The sequence below is a fragment of the Melanerpes formicivorus genome, unplaced genomic scaffold (genome assembly GCF_026170545.1).
Source record: "Melanerpes formicivorus ecotype bairdi unplaced genomic scaffold, bMelFor1.0.p_v2 SCAF_47, whole genome shotgun sequence".
Lineage (NCBI taxonomy): Eukaryota > Metazoa > Chordata > Aves > Piciformes > Picidae > Melanerpes > Melanerpes formicivorus.
In genome coordinates this window covers 2,450,624-2,466,482 of record NW_027142399.1, presented here as the reverse complement: position 1 = coordinate 2,466,482, position 15,859 = coordinate 2,450,624, and the positions used below count along the sequence as shown (strand labels likewise).

The following is a 15,859-nucleotide window of genomic DNA, read 5'->3' as shown; positions in this document are numbered from 1 at the left end:
GTGCCCAGGGGACCTCTGAGGAGGAAACAGCAGGTTTGCAGACACCTCCAGGCAGAGGCAGCAGCTGAGCTGAAGTTCAGGGCTCGGGGCTGGATGAATTTCATCCCGTGTGCCTTCTTGTTAATCACCATGCACGAATAATCACCATGCACCTCCACTGCAGAGCGACTTTGAGGGGCTGGAGTATGACTTGCAATGTCCCCTGAAGTCCTCGGACGGCTTTGCAGGACACAGGAGCAGCGAGGACCCAAAGGCCACCGCTGCATGGGCTGGGGGGTTGGCAGGTCCCCACGCCCACCTCTAAACGCACGATTTTCCTTCCCCACCAGCGGCGTGACATCTGCCAGAGGTGGCTTTTCGCCGGCTGAGCGGGAGCAGCATGGAGCTCGCCTTTCCCACCGCCCTGGATGCGGGGCTGACCACTCCCCCTCCCTTTGAATAGGCAGCCCTGCTGCAAACACTATGGCATTTCCATCCTCCCCAGCTCCAGCGCAGAGGATAGCACCAGGTAGTTGCAAAGAGATCGGAGACAAGTGTGGGAAGCCGTGGAGGACATAAGCTTTGCCCTTGGTCTTGCAGCTAAGTAGTAAGTGGCGCTGGGGAGAGAGGCTCTTTAAAACTCCTTTTGGGGGCTGGAGGTACCTGTTGCTCTTTTCTGAGGGCATCCACTGTTTGCTTTGCTGGTGATTTGCTTTTGCTCTCTCTGTTTCCACTTTCACCCAGTACTGTAGGGTCTTCTATAAATGTCTGAGCTGGTGCTTCCCTGTAAAAGTCCCTTCTTAAATACAGATTAGTACATCTTCCTATGTCTGTTCAGGAGAACAGGGGCATTTTCCTTGTCTAGGTAGAAGGCTGTGCCTTGGCAGATGAAATTAGCAGTTTATCTTATGTTCTGAGTTGCTTGCTGGTTTGGATGGGGTTTGTTTCTGCTGTGAGGAGAAGCGAGGTGCCTGGGGTTGGATACTCACTCAGCTCCCTCCAGCTCTGCACACAGAGAGGCAGACAAGGACTGGACTCCCCTCAGATTGCTGTCTTTGGAGGGGTACTTGCTGCCACATCTCCTTGTGTTCTCATCCCTCAAGGGGTTGAAAGTGCCACAGGTGCCAGCATTTGCTTTTGGGAGCCTTGTGTGTGCCACAGCCACAGGGGTGTGCTGCCAAGCCCCTGCCAGTCTGTGGGAAGGGCACAATCCTGCACCCCTCACCCAGCCCAGAGCAGCCAGTGGGAACTGTGAGTCCCTGAGGAGCACAGCCAAGGCCTTCCCCCTTCCCTCTCAATCATTGCTTTGCATGTGGCTGTTCATTTGGTATTACAGTTACCATCAACTTCCCATCCTGTGCTGTCAACTGACACCTTTGGGGGCTGTGGGCTGGGTCCAGAGCGGTTTCCTGCTCATGGGCTGTTCATGCTGCCTCTCATTCAGCTGGTTTTAAGGTTTCCCTTGCCTGTTGTGCATTTAATTTTTCTGGCAAGCCAGATTTTTTGGGGCTATTGGGACATTTTCACCTTGGGCAGCTGGGATTGGCACTGCTCACACAGTGGCTGGGGTGTGCATGGAGGTCCATGGTGCATTTTGTGCACACAGCATCGGGATGTGTGTGTGTCTGAGGGGCGCTGGGAAAACAGCCCAGTGCTGCTCTCCTCCTTATACCTGTGGCAAACTCAAGGCTCAGAGAAAATGGATGCCTAAGGAAGAGAGGTGCTAGGTGGGATTTGTCAAAGCACCATCAGAGGCTCTGGCCCATGGTGTTGGGCTGGTGGGAGTCTGTTATTTCATGGAGGGAAACTCAGGAGTGAAATAACAGATGACCTAATTAACACCACCACCACCACCCCCTCCACATCTTCCTGCAATTTCAAGTAGCTGCTTTGACCTGAGAGAGAGCAACAGGATTTACTGGTAACATCCTTTCTGGTTTGAGATCCCACCTAAAGCCCTCTCCATGCCATGAGCTGTCAGCTTGCTTGGGATTTGCTGGGGTTGTGCCATTGGTTTAGCTTCAGTTCTAAAATAGCTGCTGAGGAGTAGCAGTTAGGAAGAAGTTTAAGATGCACATTAACACAAAGCAAACTTGGCCTGGGGATATGTGAAGACCTTTTGCAATATTTCTAGACAGTGTTTTATTAGGATGTTGTCTTGAAGGTGGGGAAAGGGAAGCGGAGTGAGGCCACAGTGACTTTTCTGTGGCAGAGTGAAGACCAGCAGCTCAAATCTCTGTCTCCGCATTAAGTGCTCTCCTCTCTCTCTTGTCAAACCCTGCAGCTCTCATTGCCTCCCTGTTTCTGACTAGTAGGACCACACTCAGCTTCTGCACATCCAACATTCCTCATCGCCAGGCTGTCAGATCTGAAGGAGGTGTGATGATACCTTAAGAGCCTTCCCGTTTGGGTGAATGAATTCTAGCTGGGATGGATGAGAGTGGTCATGAGTGCTGGGACAGCTAAACTTTGGACCAGCCTCATCTACACATGAGCCTTTATTCTTTGTGCTTGGTTGCAAGCTGCTTTCTGGTTCAGCCTTCTCCTTTACCACCTAATTCATCTATTAGGAAAAGAAGGAGCACACAACATTGGAGCAGAGCCCCCACTAGCCACATCATTCCTAGAATCAGCATGGACAACCTTCTCATGGCCACACTAATCCAACTGCAATCACCTCTGGGTTGTTAAGATAGTGGCTTAGAGGTTCAGACCCTCAGCCTCTCACCCTCACTTTCTCTGTATGACCTTATGCAAGTCGTGTAACCTCTTGGAGTATTTACAGAGGGAGCAGGAGGGCAGTTGTTATGTTGCTTTACTCACCAGAGCATTGTTATTTACTGCCCTGCTTGGCTTCCCTTCTGTAAATCAGGCACTACTATCTCTGAGAGCATGGCAAAGTTTGCAAACCACCACAGACTGGAATCTCCTGCTATGAAACAGAGAGAGGAGGTGGCTGGTGCCTTAAGCCTCACCGTTTGTAAACAGGCAGCCAAAGAATCCAGCTCGTTTCTATCTCCCATGTCCCTATGTCAGGGATGTTGCTTTTATTTTAAGCTGGTGCCACAGGGCTTGATGAACTAAAAGAGGTCTTCAGCATGCTGACAGTTTCACAAACACTCCTTCCCTTGGGAAGAAGCTTGGCAGGGAGCCTGGAAAGTGCCAGGATTTCAAGGGTTAAGAGCCTGGCGGAAGAATGTCATTTCCACCAGCCTGTTTCCCCACCCCCTCAAAGATGATAAATGGTTACTTGATATGACAATAAAATGGCTATCACTGAGCAGCTTGGGGTCAGCAAGCTGCCAGCACAGCAGGATGGTCCTGTTGAAGGTGCTGCTTCTCATTTGCAAAGTCTTCATTCACCTTCTTAAAAGGTGGCGTTGCCTCATCCTCCTGGCTCCTTGTCTGTCCCCACGGGGATGGAAACTGATTGGTTTATTGGGATGGAGGAAAGCTCCCTAGAATCACTCAGGGTGGAAAAGACCCTTGAGATCCTCAGATCCAACCACTAACCCTACTCTACCAAGCTGGTGAAGGGCCTAGAGAATAAGTCTTACGAAGAGTGGCTGAAGGAACTGATATTGTTTAGTTTGAGGAAGGGGCTGAGGGGAGACCTTATGGTCCCCTTACAACCACCTGAAAGGACAATAGAGAGAGGCTGGTGCTGGTCTCTTCTCACAGGGAATTAGTGGTAGAACAAGAGGGAATGGCCTCAAGCTGCAGCAGGGCAGGTTTAGGCTGGACATAAAGGCAGACAATTTCACTGACTGAGTGGTCAAGCATTGGAACAGGCTGCCCAGGGAGGTGGTGGAGTCACCATCCTTGGGGATGTTCAAAGGTGGCTTAGATGTGGCGCTTAGCGACGTGGATAGTAGTGAATGCAGCTGTCCCAGTTGTGCCACCCCTCAGTGACACCTTTACTGGGTTGCCAGTCTCTGACTGAGGATTGTGGGGTGGGCAGAAGCTGAGTGTGGTCCTACAGGTCAGAAACTGGGGGGCAATGGGAGCTGCAGGGTTTGACAAGAGAGAGAGGAGAGCACTGAATGGGAAGACAGAGATTTGAGCTGCTGGTCTTCACTCTGCCACGGGGAAGTCACTGTGGCCTCACATCCCTTTCCCCATCCTTAAACCAATATCATGCTAAAATACTGTACAAGAATATTGTAAAGGGTCCTCATAAGAGGACCAACAAATCAAATTTGCATGGGGGGTGGGGGAGGGGAGGTGGGGTGGCGTTAATCATGAGGACAAACAGCTTCTCCCTTATTAAACTATGCTGGGTAATAAGTTTAAACTCCAAAATCGCTTGTTAAACAAAACAAACCAAGACAAAACAAGACAAGACAAAACAAAACAAAACAAAAAGAGGAGGGATGGCTGTGGAAATGCAATTAACATTTTAATTCAGTTTCAAACTGGCCCAAGAGCCTAATAGCTTTGGCTGCTACTCGATCAAGCCCCCAGAATAACTGCTGTTTCTCCCACACATGGTTCCACAATAAGAGAGGCATAATAGGAGCAAACAATAAGGCTGAAGTCAAGCTGTTAAGTCATTAAGGATTTCACCAAATGGCTCTGATCCCCCTTCTATTTATTAACAGCTCACAGCACGCTGTGGATCCTGATTATCTCAGGGTAAATCTGCAGTGATTTCCTTCATTCTGGCCGAGATGCCTGCCCAGAGGAGCAGGATCGTGGAGTCCGGTTGGGCTGCAAGCTCCTGAGCGGTCATTAAAGCTCTCTAATGGCATCCAAGGGGAGGAGAGGAACTATTTAGGCTCTTATTAGAGGAAGCCAAAGAGAAGAAATATATCAGTCAAACATCAGGGAAACTTGCTGACAGTGAGAGACGTTTTGGGCTGTGAAGTAGTTTCCTATGGGAAGTGGTGGAAGTTCTGTTAAAATTAGCCTGGACAAAGCCCACCAGAGCTGCCTTTCTGCTGTCTTCTCGCCTCCAGTTGCTGGCCTTGTATGTCTGTATCTCCAGAGCACAGTTTTTCTGTGCATGGATCTGCTCACCTGCCCTTTGCAAGCAGGGTTTGGCTTCCAAGTCCCATTCCCACCCTAAAAGCAGCACCTCTCTGGTGTTTAACCATTATAATGGCCTCAAGTTGCACTGGGGGAGGTTTAGGTTGAACATTAGAAGAAAGCTTCTTGAGTAAAAAGGGTTCTCAAAGACTGAAAGAGGCTCCTCCCCATCCCTGGAGTTGTTTAAAAGAAGCAGAGATGCGGTGCTGAGGGCCATGGTTTAGCATCAGCCTTGGGAGAGTGAGAGAATGGTGGGACTGGATGATCTTAAAAGTCTTTTCCAGCCAAAATGGTTCTATGAGTCTATGATTTTGTGATTATTACACACACAAAAACCTGGCCAGGGGCTGATTTAACTTGCTTTTAAGAACAGAGAGGGCTGGGGGAGCAAATGCTTGTGAGGTTTGCACTGCATTTCTGACCCCAGCTTATGCTCACAGCAGAAAAGAAACCAAAAAGCAAACTGCCTCTGCTGCAACTCCATTTGGAGACACTCTCTAGAGATGATAACTCTCCTTTTCCAGTCCAGGGTTTGGGTTACTGGTGCTGCTTTACAGTTCTGGTAATCTTGTTGGTATTCCTTATTTCCTGAAGCCTTGTCCTGGGTGTCAGGGTGGGTTTAGTGCTTCTCCTGTGACTGAAGCAAGTGCTGCTCCCAGCAGTGTGCGCCGCCTTGCTGGAAGGTTCAGCTGACAGCAGCATCCTCAGAATGATGCAAAAGACATTCAGTGAGCCATGAAAGCAGCTCTTGACTAGACTAGACTAGACTAGACTAGAATAGAATTAACCAGGTTGGATAATCATCCAGTCCAACCTATCACCCAACACCATCTCATCAACTAAACCATGGCACCAAGCACCCCAGCCAGTCTCTTCCTAAACACCTCCAGTGCTGGTGACTCCACCACCTCCCTGGGCAGCACATTCCAATGGCAAGTAACTCTTTCTATGAAGAACTTCTTCCTAACATCCAGCCTAAACTTCCCCTGATGCAGCTTGAGACTGTGTCCTCTTGTTCTGGTGTTGGGTGCCTGGGAGAAGAGACCAACCCCACCTGGCTACAACCTCCCTTCAGGGAGTTGTAGACAGCAATAAGGTCTCCTCTGAGCCTCCTCTTCTCCAGGCTAAGCAACCTCAGCTCCCTCAGCCTCTCCTCACAGGGCTGTGCTCCTGACCCCTCACCAACTTTGTTTGTTGCCCTTCTCTGGACGCCTTCCAGCATCTCAACATCTTTCCTAAACTGAGGAGCCCAGAACTGGACACAGGACTCAAGGTGTAGCCTAACCACTGCTGAACACAGGGGCAGAATGAGAACTGGTGTTACTGGGGTGTCTTGATCAAAGGGAGGAGAAAAAGAACTAACCAAGTTAAAAAAAACCCCAAACCAAAACCCCAAACCCCAGCTGCCTATTGCACAAACTGCAAAGCAGGAAAAAGAGCTGCTGGTGGGGGCTGCTGTTGTAACTGCTATTGTATGGCTGCGACTCCTTGCTCTCAGACACCTGTGTGTGGTTTCATCACAGAGCCCTTTAGGTGGGAAGAGATCTTTCAGATCATCAGGTCCAACCATTGGCAGCATTGTCAGGTCAGCACTAAACGTGTCCACCAGCACCACATCTCCCTGGCTTTGAAACCACTCCAGGGATAAGGACTCCACCACTGCCCTGTGCAGCCTGTCCCAGGGCTTGACAACCCTTTTTGGGGAATAAATTGTTCCTAATGTCCAAACTAAACCTCCCCTGAGACCATTTCCTCGTGTTCTGTCACTTGTTCCAACTCCCACCCAGCTCCAGCCTCCTTTCAGGGAGTTGTAGAGACCCAGAAGGTTTGCCCTCAGCCTCCATCCATTTGTTTATCTCTTCTTTATAAGTTCTGTTCTCCAGACCCTTCACCAGCTTCATTGTCCTTCTCTGGACCTTCTCCAGCCCCTCAATGTCCTTCTTGGAGTGAGTGGCCCAAAACTGAAAAGAGTATTTTAGGTACAGCCTCAGTAGTGTTGAGTCCAAGGGCACAATGCCTGGTCCTGCTGGTCACCCTATTTATGATGCCAGCCAAGACGCCTGAAGAGTGATAGAATCATAGAATCAACAAGGTTGGAAAAGACCTCAGAGATCATCAAGTCTAACCTGGCACCCAACACCTCATGACTACTAGACCATGGCACCAAGTGCCACATCCAATCCCCCCTTGAATACCTCCAGGGATGGGGACTCCACCACCTCCCTGAGCAGCACATTCCAATGGCTAACAGCTCTCTGGGAAGAACTTTCTCCTCACCTCCAGCCTAAACTTCCCCTGGCACAGCTTGAGACTGTGTCCTCTTGTTCTGGTGCTGCTTGCCTGGGAGAAGAGACCATCCCCCTCCTGGCTACAACCTCCCTTCAGGTAGTTGTAGAGAGCAAGAAGGTCTCCCCTGAGCCTCCTCTTCTCCAGGCTAAGCAACCCCAGCTCCCTCAGCCTCTCCTCACAGGGCTGTGCTCCAGAACTCTCCCCAGCCTCGTTGCCCTTCTCTGGACACATTCAGGAGTCTCAATGTCCTTCTTAAATTGAGGGGCTCAGAACTGGACATAGGACTCAAAGTGTGGCCTAACCAGTGCTGAGCACAGGGGCACAATGACTTTCCTGCTCCTGCTGGCCACACTATTCTTGATGCAGGCCAGGATGCCATTGGCCTTCTTGGCCACCTGGGCACACTGCAGAGGTGAATCAAGCCTGGAGATTTCTTTGTCTTCATTTTGCAGCATCTGCCTCACTTTGGTACAGTTTGGCAGCGTTAGACTTTACTTCAGAGCAAAGAAGGAGCTCAGCCCACGTTTGGGTGGGATGTTTTACCAAGGTTTAAGTTTAGGATGCCCGCATGGGATGGGTGTGTGACGGACCCTTCACTAGCTGAGCTGCAGAAATGAGCTCCACACATGAGCTCCACACACCTCCTTGGCTTTCCCCAGCTGCAGGCTGACCCAGCTGCAGTGAGATTTGAGTGCAGGGTGTTTTAACACCTAGTTAGAGCAGGCTGGGAAGGTGTGCACAGATGCTGAGTTAAGGCTCCTCACCCACACTCACTTGTAATCTCCTGTGTTTTGGGGTTGCAAAGCTCATTGTTCTCTCACCATCTCGGCAGTTTCCAGTTCTGAGAATTAAAAAGAGAGGTTTAAAATAATAACAACAACAATAACAAGAAAAACAATAACAATAATAACAACAACAATAGTAATGGGGGTGTTAGAGCAAAAGTTAGTAACAATGAGCAGGAAATGATGCCAATAATTTCATACACATGCAGGTGTTTCTCATTTGGCCAGCAGGCACAGAGCAGGGCAAGAGATGTTCTCTGGAGTCTCTTGAAGTGGTGAGTGAGGTCCAGCTGAAGCTCTGCCCTTGGCCTGGATGTTTGCTGTTGGCCCCCAGCAGCAGTGAACCACCCACCCCCACCCCCAGCCCCATCAGCAGGGAAGGACTGGAGGGTCCCAGTGTGTCCTGGAGCTATTTGAGGCTGAAGGTAATGTGGTTGAGCTGTCTCTGTCCAGAAGATGACTCAGACAAGTGTTTGCATCTGCAGAGGTTACAGCTGGTAGCACAGGTCTGCAGAAATCCAAAGGGAGGTACTTCAGAGCTGCTGTGTCCTCAGAGAGGTTAAAGCAGCAGCAGCTCTTCGGTCTCACAGGCTGTGCCATGTAGCAGCACAATGACAACAGCCATTCCCCTTGGATCCAAGTCATACCCTGCCTGAGGGAGCCCCTCTGAGCCCAGGTTACTCCCCTTCTACTCTTTCTTTCCAACACCTTTAAGTCATATTCCCTGAAACACTGGGAGTGTGGAGGAGAAACATTTACATGCTTGAAACCAGAGGCAGGTTGCAGCTCTCTCACCCCAGCTACCCAGATGGGCTCATGGATGGTTAAAGATCCCATTTAATGAACAGCCCTGGTAGAAGGACTGGCTCAGAGGAGTAAATCCCATGCTAGCAATGACACACGAAACCATGACGTGGTCTTGTGGGCCAGGGTGGTTTAGCACACTGCCAATTACTCAGGAATGGAAGTCTCAGCCTTGCAAGGGAGAGCTTTAGCAAGAGGGATGTAAGTAATGTGGGAAAACAGAGGATGTCTCTTGAAAACAGCGCAGCGCTTTGTGCACCAGATTGTTTCTGACAAAACTTCAACAGGAAAGGTGTTGATCTCAACAAACTGCTGTGCTTTTTTTGTCTCTGAAGGAGAAAAAAAAAATTGGCAGCAGTTTCCCACCAGTCCTACAGCAAAGGAAACATGATCTCATCTTCCCTCAGAGTAGCTCCATCAGCTTCCAGGTGATAATTCATTCACCATTGTCGGGCGCTCAGCAGTTTACACTAGAGGACCTGTGTGCTTGTGTTGTTGATGCAACACATCTAATCATGGTGTCTGCTATTGATACAGCTATTTTTCCTCCTCACTTTCCCAGCTTCAACTCATTAAGGTGGTAGTCTGGTCTTTAGCTGTGAGAAAGGACAGGATTAGCTGATGCTATCAATTGTTACAAGTCCAGGTGCCGGGTGCTGCACTTTGGTCACAACAACCCCATGCAGTGCTACAGGCTGGGGTCAGAGTGGCTGGAGAGCAGCCAGGCAGAAAGGGACCTGAGGGTGCTGGTTGAGAGTAGCTGAACATGAGCCAGCAGTGTGCCCAGGTGGCTAAGAAGGCCAATGGCATCCTGGCCTGCATCAGGAACAGTGTGGCGAGCAGGAGCAGGGAGCTCATTGTGCCCTGTGCTCAGCACTGGTTAGGCCACACCTTGAGTCCTGTGTCCAGTTCTGGGCCCCTCAGTTTAAGAAGGACATTGAGACTCTAGAAGGTGTCCAGAGAAGGGCAACAAAGCTGAGGAGGGGTCTGGAGCACAGCCCTGCGAGGAGAGGCTGAGGGAGCTGGGGTTGCTTAGCCTGGAGAAGAGGAGGCTCAGGGCAGACCTTATTGCTCTCTACAACTCCCTGAAGGGAGGTTGTAGCCAGGAGGGGGTTGGTCTCATCTCCCAGGCAAGCAGCACCAGAACAAGAGGACACAGTCTCAAGCTGCACCAGGGCAAATTTAGGCTGGAGGTGAGGAGAAAGTTCTTCCCAGAAAGAATAATTGGCCATTGGAATGTGCTGCCCAGGGAGGTGGTGGAGTTGCTGTCCATGGAGGTGTTCAAAAGGGGGATGGACGTGGCACTTGAAGCCATGGTTTAATTAGGCCTGAGGTGTTGGGTGCCAGGTTGGACTTGATGATCTCTGAGGTCTTTTCCAACCTTATCGATTCCATGAGTCTATGAAAAGTCTGTGATTTACACCTTCTGCAGCAGGGCATCCAATGTCCCCCTCTGTTTCTGCAGGCGCCTCAGAGATGATGAGTTACTACATGGACACAACCATCGGCACCACAGCCCCTTACCCACTGCCTCGCCCAGGACTGATGGTAAGAAAGGATTTTGGGGGTTATTTCCCTGCCCCTAGCAGTGGGGGTGGGTTTTTGGGGGGGGGGGGGGGGAGTGTCTCTTTGTTTGCTGTGATTTTTGCCAGCCCGTGATGTCAACCACTGAATCACTTCCAAGGCTTCACGTAGCTCAGAGCGGTGTCTGAGTGCTGAGTGTTTACCCAGCGCTTATCTGAACCTCTGGAGCTCGCAAACCCCCCGCTGGAAATAGGATTGCTGCGTCGGATTTCCTGCGCTTGTGTTGGGAGGAGGATCGTTAGGGAAACCATTGTCCCGGCGCCTCCGCTCCTCCTGGTGACCTTCACCTGCCGGGGATGAGTGCAGTGGGATCAGCACTCTGGAAGGGATCAGCCTTTGGGGGGGAAAAAAAAGTAGGTTTGATTTGTTTTCTGGAGTTTTTGGACAGCTTCGGTGCTCTCACTCCTGAATCAGCTCCTTTCTGGCCGTGCAAGCTGATGTGTGGTCATGTGGAAAATGGGGTCTTGGGTGTTCCCAGACCAACTGCCATAGCAGCTATGGGTCAGGTTTGAGAGGTTTCCCCCTCTACTCTGCCCTGCTGGGACCTCACCTGGAATACTGCATCCACTTTTGGGCTCCCCAGGTCAAGAGGGACAGAGATCTGCTGGAGAAAGTCCAACAGAGGGCTACAAAGATGATGAAGGGACTGCAGCACTGCCCTGTGAGGAGAAGCTGAGAGCCCTGGGGCTTTTTAGGCTGGAGAAGATGGAGAGGGGATTTAATAAATGCTTATAAATATCTGAGGGCTGGGGGTCAAGAGGGAGAGGACAGACTCGGCTCAGTGCACTCAGTGATAGGACAAGGGGTAATGTATAGAAACTCCAGCACAGGAGGTTCCACCTCAACATGAGGAGGAAGTTCTTCACTGTGAGGGTCACAGAGCACTGGAACAAGCTCCCCAGAGAGGTTGTGGAGTCTCCTTCTCTGGAGACATTCAAGCCCCATCTGGATGCATTCCTGTGCGACCTGTGCTGGATTCTATGGTCCTGCTCTGGCAGGGGGGGTGGACTCTATGCATCTCCTGAGGTGACTTTCAACCCCTAGCATCCTGTGATCCTGTGACAGTGCTTTGACCCTTACTTAGAGAAATCAGGCCCTTTTTTTAGGGAAATCACATATTTTAACAGACCAAAGGCATGCTGACCAGTGCAAAAGAGCCTAGCTGAGGTCAAATGAAAGCTGTAACTCTGAGCTGAGGCACCAGGCTGCAGAGAGGACTTGCTAGAAAGCAAAAATATGAACAGAAATAACCAGCCTGTGGCCCCCATGGTGCCAGGGCTGTGACCCAGGGCAGGGCCATGGCCCTTCTATCCCCTCACAGCCTCCTCCACACACACACATTTTCAGGGGGGATATGGGACCTTTGGCCTCATTCTGCCAAAATATATCAGTTCTGGTTAGAGGGGCTGAAAGAACCCCCCTCTGATGGAGGATGTGTTCACACAGCCAGCCCTGAGGGGAGCCCCCTCCCTGCTGCCATCCTGCTGAGCATAGCCTTGCTGTGGGTCTGCATTTTGTGCTTCATATTTGATTTTAAAAGGGCTTTTTTTTGGCCTCATCACAGCAGCCCTCAGCCAGGTGAGTTTGGATGACACTGTTTTGTCTGATCAAACTCTGCCAGCCCTGGGCTTTGTGTCTGTTTGTTCTGCCACCACACCCAGGGCATGTGGTCCTGCTTGCCTGACCCTTTTCCCTCTCCTGCTCCCAGAAGCAAGGTGCTGCTGGTCCCTGCGAGGACCCCTGGGTGACCTGTGGCTTTCAGTCCACCTGCTGCCAGCCATGGACATGCTGTCCAGTCTGGGATGAGCCAGCCACACAAGAAGTGCCCACTGGCCTGGAGCACTACAGCACAGGTAGGACACCACTTGGGGCTGGGTTTGTGAGCCAGGATGCAGTGTGTTTGGGTGAGAAGGAGAGCCTTGAAGGACCACTGTGCTCTTGTTTGCTGCCCAGAGTGCCCCTCTTGTTTTCTCCCTCACATATTCCCTTTCTGCCCCAGTCTTGACTTTATTTATTGAGGTATTTCACCCTTAATGCAAGCACAAGGCATAATCATGTTGGTAGCTGTATTGCTCAGCTGCCAAGGGTCTCCCTCAGGGGAGGTGGGACCAGAAAACAGCTAAAAACCTTAAGGCTGCTGTGTTTAGTTATTCTCCTCTGTCAACATGGTACTGAGCTGCCTTCTTCCCTGCCATAGCATGGGTGCCTGACTAGGAGAACCTCTCCTGCTTTTTGGGCAGTGATTTTGATGAACCTCCCTTGTTTAGGGACTGCAGCCCTCTTGACAGGCATGGGGAGATACCATGGGCAAGGCAGACCTGGCAGCCTTCTGCTTCCACCTTCAGCCCTTCCAACTTTTCCCATAGCATTTACAGAAATGATGTCCTCCCTGGTGGCTCTGAAAAGCTGCCATGGCCTCCATGGAGGGTGGCAAGAAGCCACAGATTTTTGAGTTCTTTAATTCCTCTGGAATTAAATTCCTGTGGAACCTTGGGTCTCTTCCTCCTGTAGCTCGCTGCCTTGTTTCTCGGGAGCGTGGTGGCCTGGTCTCCAGCTAACCACAAGTGGAGATGTGTCACACTGAGCTGTCAGGGCTGCATGGTTGCAACGTGCTGCACAGCTGAAGCAGTTCACCAGCGTGGACTGGATGCTCCTCTCCCCTAACACATTCAGAGTTTGAAAGTCGTTACAAAATCGCCGGTGACTAATTCTTGCCCCGCACATTGTTCAACCCGTGAGTCTTCAAGCTGAGCCTGCAGCTCGGGCTGCTTCTTGTATAACCAACTGGCAGCACAGATGGTGGCTGGGCAGTTGGTCCTCCTGCCTGTGGGGATGGGTGATGAGGCCTCAGCAAAGAGCCTGGTTGTGCTGTGGCAGAGGAGAGGGCTCAGGTACGCTGTGGTGCGAACCAACCACAGGAACTAAGTGAAAGAGCTCAAGTTGCACGAATGTGACCTTTGCAAAGGGCCAATATGAAGTTTATGTTTCACTTAAGTCCCACATAAGCCTATCATGAAGCACTTAAATCCCAAGTAAGCTTTTGCATGGCATGTGCTGGTCTTCTGTGACTTGTTCCCGGCTCGTTAGCTATGCACATTGGCCCCTTGGGAGGGCGAAAGCCCTGATGTTTAGAGACGTTTTGCAGCTAAAGAGTTCAGCAGAACCAGCAACTGCTGTGGTCAAAATGTGCAGTTTGAAATCTCTCCTTGGCAAATATTCAGGCATTTGGAACAGCTTTTTTTTCTTTCCCCCCTTTGGTGAGCACTTGTGTGTGAGCAGGAGATGGACACAGAGCGCTGCGCCTGTGGCCAGAGCAGAGCTCTGTTGCATATTCCCAGCCGTTCTTATTTCAGCTATTTGCTCAACTCCTGTGGGTGACCTCTCTCAGCATGATGTCAGCTCTGCTCTGATGAAATCTGCCCTTGTAGCATTTGGATGTGCTCAAACAGTTTGCAAATCTGTGCCTGGAAAGCTTTTTCTTTGCATTGTTGTTCTTTTTCTTTATGATTATTATTTTCCCCTACCCTCTCCCCTTTCCTGTGAAAGTGCTCTCTCCAGGGACCAACATATCTGCAACCCAGATCTTCATTACCCCATGCTGGGTCTGTGAAATTTCTTGTTGCAGAGGCTGGAGCCTGCTTCAAACCTCAGTAAAGACAGTGGTAAAAAAAAAAAGAGAGAGAAGATAAAAATAGAGCTGCCTTTGTCTCAAACAGGTTTTGATCAAACCTCTGGTAGATTCGGACGGGCAGGACAGGCCTCTCGGTTCTCTCCCGACACTTTAGAGTCACTTTTGAGTTCTTCCTGTGGCAATGCAAGGTACTCTTTCTCTGATTTCTGCTTCTCCTGCTGCTGTTTGCTCAGTCTAGAAGCGTTTCTAATTTTAAAAGGGAGGAAACTCTCATTTGTATAGGCTGCTAGGAACGGCCTTTCATTTCTCCTTTGTGTTTCGGCTGCCTATTAAAACCATTTGTCTATTCTTCTGGTGTACTAGAGGCTATTTTGGTTTGCCTGGGCCTGATGCTGGTGAGAGAGACAAGTCAACAAGGAAAATGCAAGTGTGAATATATCCCCTTGCAATAGAAACCCACAACGTTTCTACTAGGTTTAGGGCTGCTTGCCTTTAAAGAAGATATTTGGCCTTTGAAGCTGGGGTGAGTTTATTTACATTGTGCTTGAAGCCTGATAAGATTATTCAGTGATATGGCCAAAGGAAAGCCTGGTGTGGATTTAGCTTGTTGATAATGACAAGGAGTGGTGGTGTGTTTGGAAGCTTGGAAAAGACACAGGGTCAGTTTTATTTAGAATAGAATAAACCAGATTGGAAGAGACCTTCAAGATCATTGTGTCCAACCCATCATCCAACACCATCTAATCAACTAAACCATGGCACCAAGCACCCCATCAAGTCTCCTTCTTGCGGCTTGCTGCCACAACCTGTGCTGCATGTGTGTTGGAATTGTTATTTCCCCAAAGAACCAACTTAAACGGTGTGCACGGCATGCAAAAGTGGACCCAGTTTCCACCCAAGAGAAGTAGAAATACAAAGACCCAAAGGACAACAGGAGGACACAGTCTCAAGCTGCACCAGGGGAAGTTTAGGCTGGAGGTGAGGAGAAAGTTCTTCCCAGAGAGAGTTGTTAGCCATTGGGATGTGCTGCCCAGGGAGGTGGTGGAGTCCCCATCCCTGGAGGTGTTCAAGAGGGGATCGGATGTGGCACTTGGTGCCATGGTTTAGTCATGAGATCTGTGGTGACAGGTTGGACTTGATGATCTTTGAGGTCTCTTCCAACCTTGGTGATTCTGTGACCATATAGAGAGGTAGGTCTCTTCTCACAGGCAATTAGTGACAGAACAAGAGGGAAAGACCTCAAGCTGCACCAGGGTAGGTTTAGGTTGGACATTAGGAAGCATTTTTTTCACTGCAAGGGTGGTCAGGCATTGGAACAGGCTGCCCAGGGTGGTGGCTGGGTCACCATCCCTGATGGTGTTTAAAGTTCATTTAGACGTGGTGCTTAGTGGTGCACTTGGTGGTGCAGGGCTGATGGTTGGACCTGATGGTCTCTAGGGCCTTTCCCAGCCTGAATGATTCCACAATTCTAAGGGAGCTGCTGCCTCTTTATGAAATCCTTTTCTCTGCTCCTTGGACAGGTGGGAACAGGAATGTAAAGGCACCTTAGCTGAACCATCTGGCAGCCCAAAATTAAGGGTGCCATGTGTCTGCCCAAAGCAGCAGAGCTGCTGAAAGGATGCTGAAAGCCACACTTAGCACTGCATGTTTAATTCATAAGGTAAAAGTATCCCGATATTACCCCTCTGGTAATAGCTTTTTGGTTGATGGGCACACAACTGGAGTGGAGGAGAAGATTTGATGGGGGTGATATAATTTC

The 15,859-nt window shown here is 50.1% G+C and overlaps 1 protein-coding gene across 1 annotated transcript in view; it reads left to right on the top strand.

Moving 5' to 3' along the window:
* The first annotated feature begins 497 nt into the window (after positions 1-497).
* The window catches only part of ETS1 (ETS proto-oncogene 1, transcription factor), a 106,233-nt gene continuing 90,871 nt past the window's right edge, over positions 498-15,859 (top strand). Inside the window, exons 1-3 of the mRNA XM_068159993.1 lie at positions 498-586; positions 10,351-10,433; positions 12,178-12,322. Of these exons, the coding sequence (XP_068016094.1) occupies positions 10,362-10,433; positions 12,178-12,322 (217 nt within the window). The 5' untranslated portion in view covers positions 498-586; positions 10,351-10,361. The remainder of the gene's footprint in view (positions 587-10,350; positions 10,434-12,177; positions 12,323-15,859) is intronic.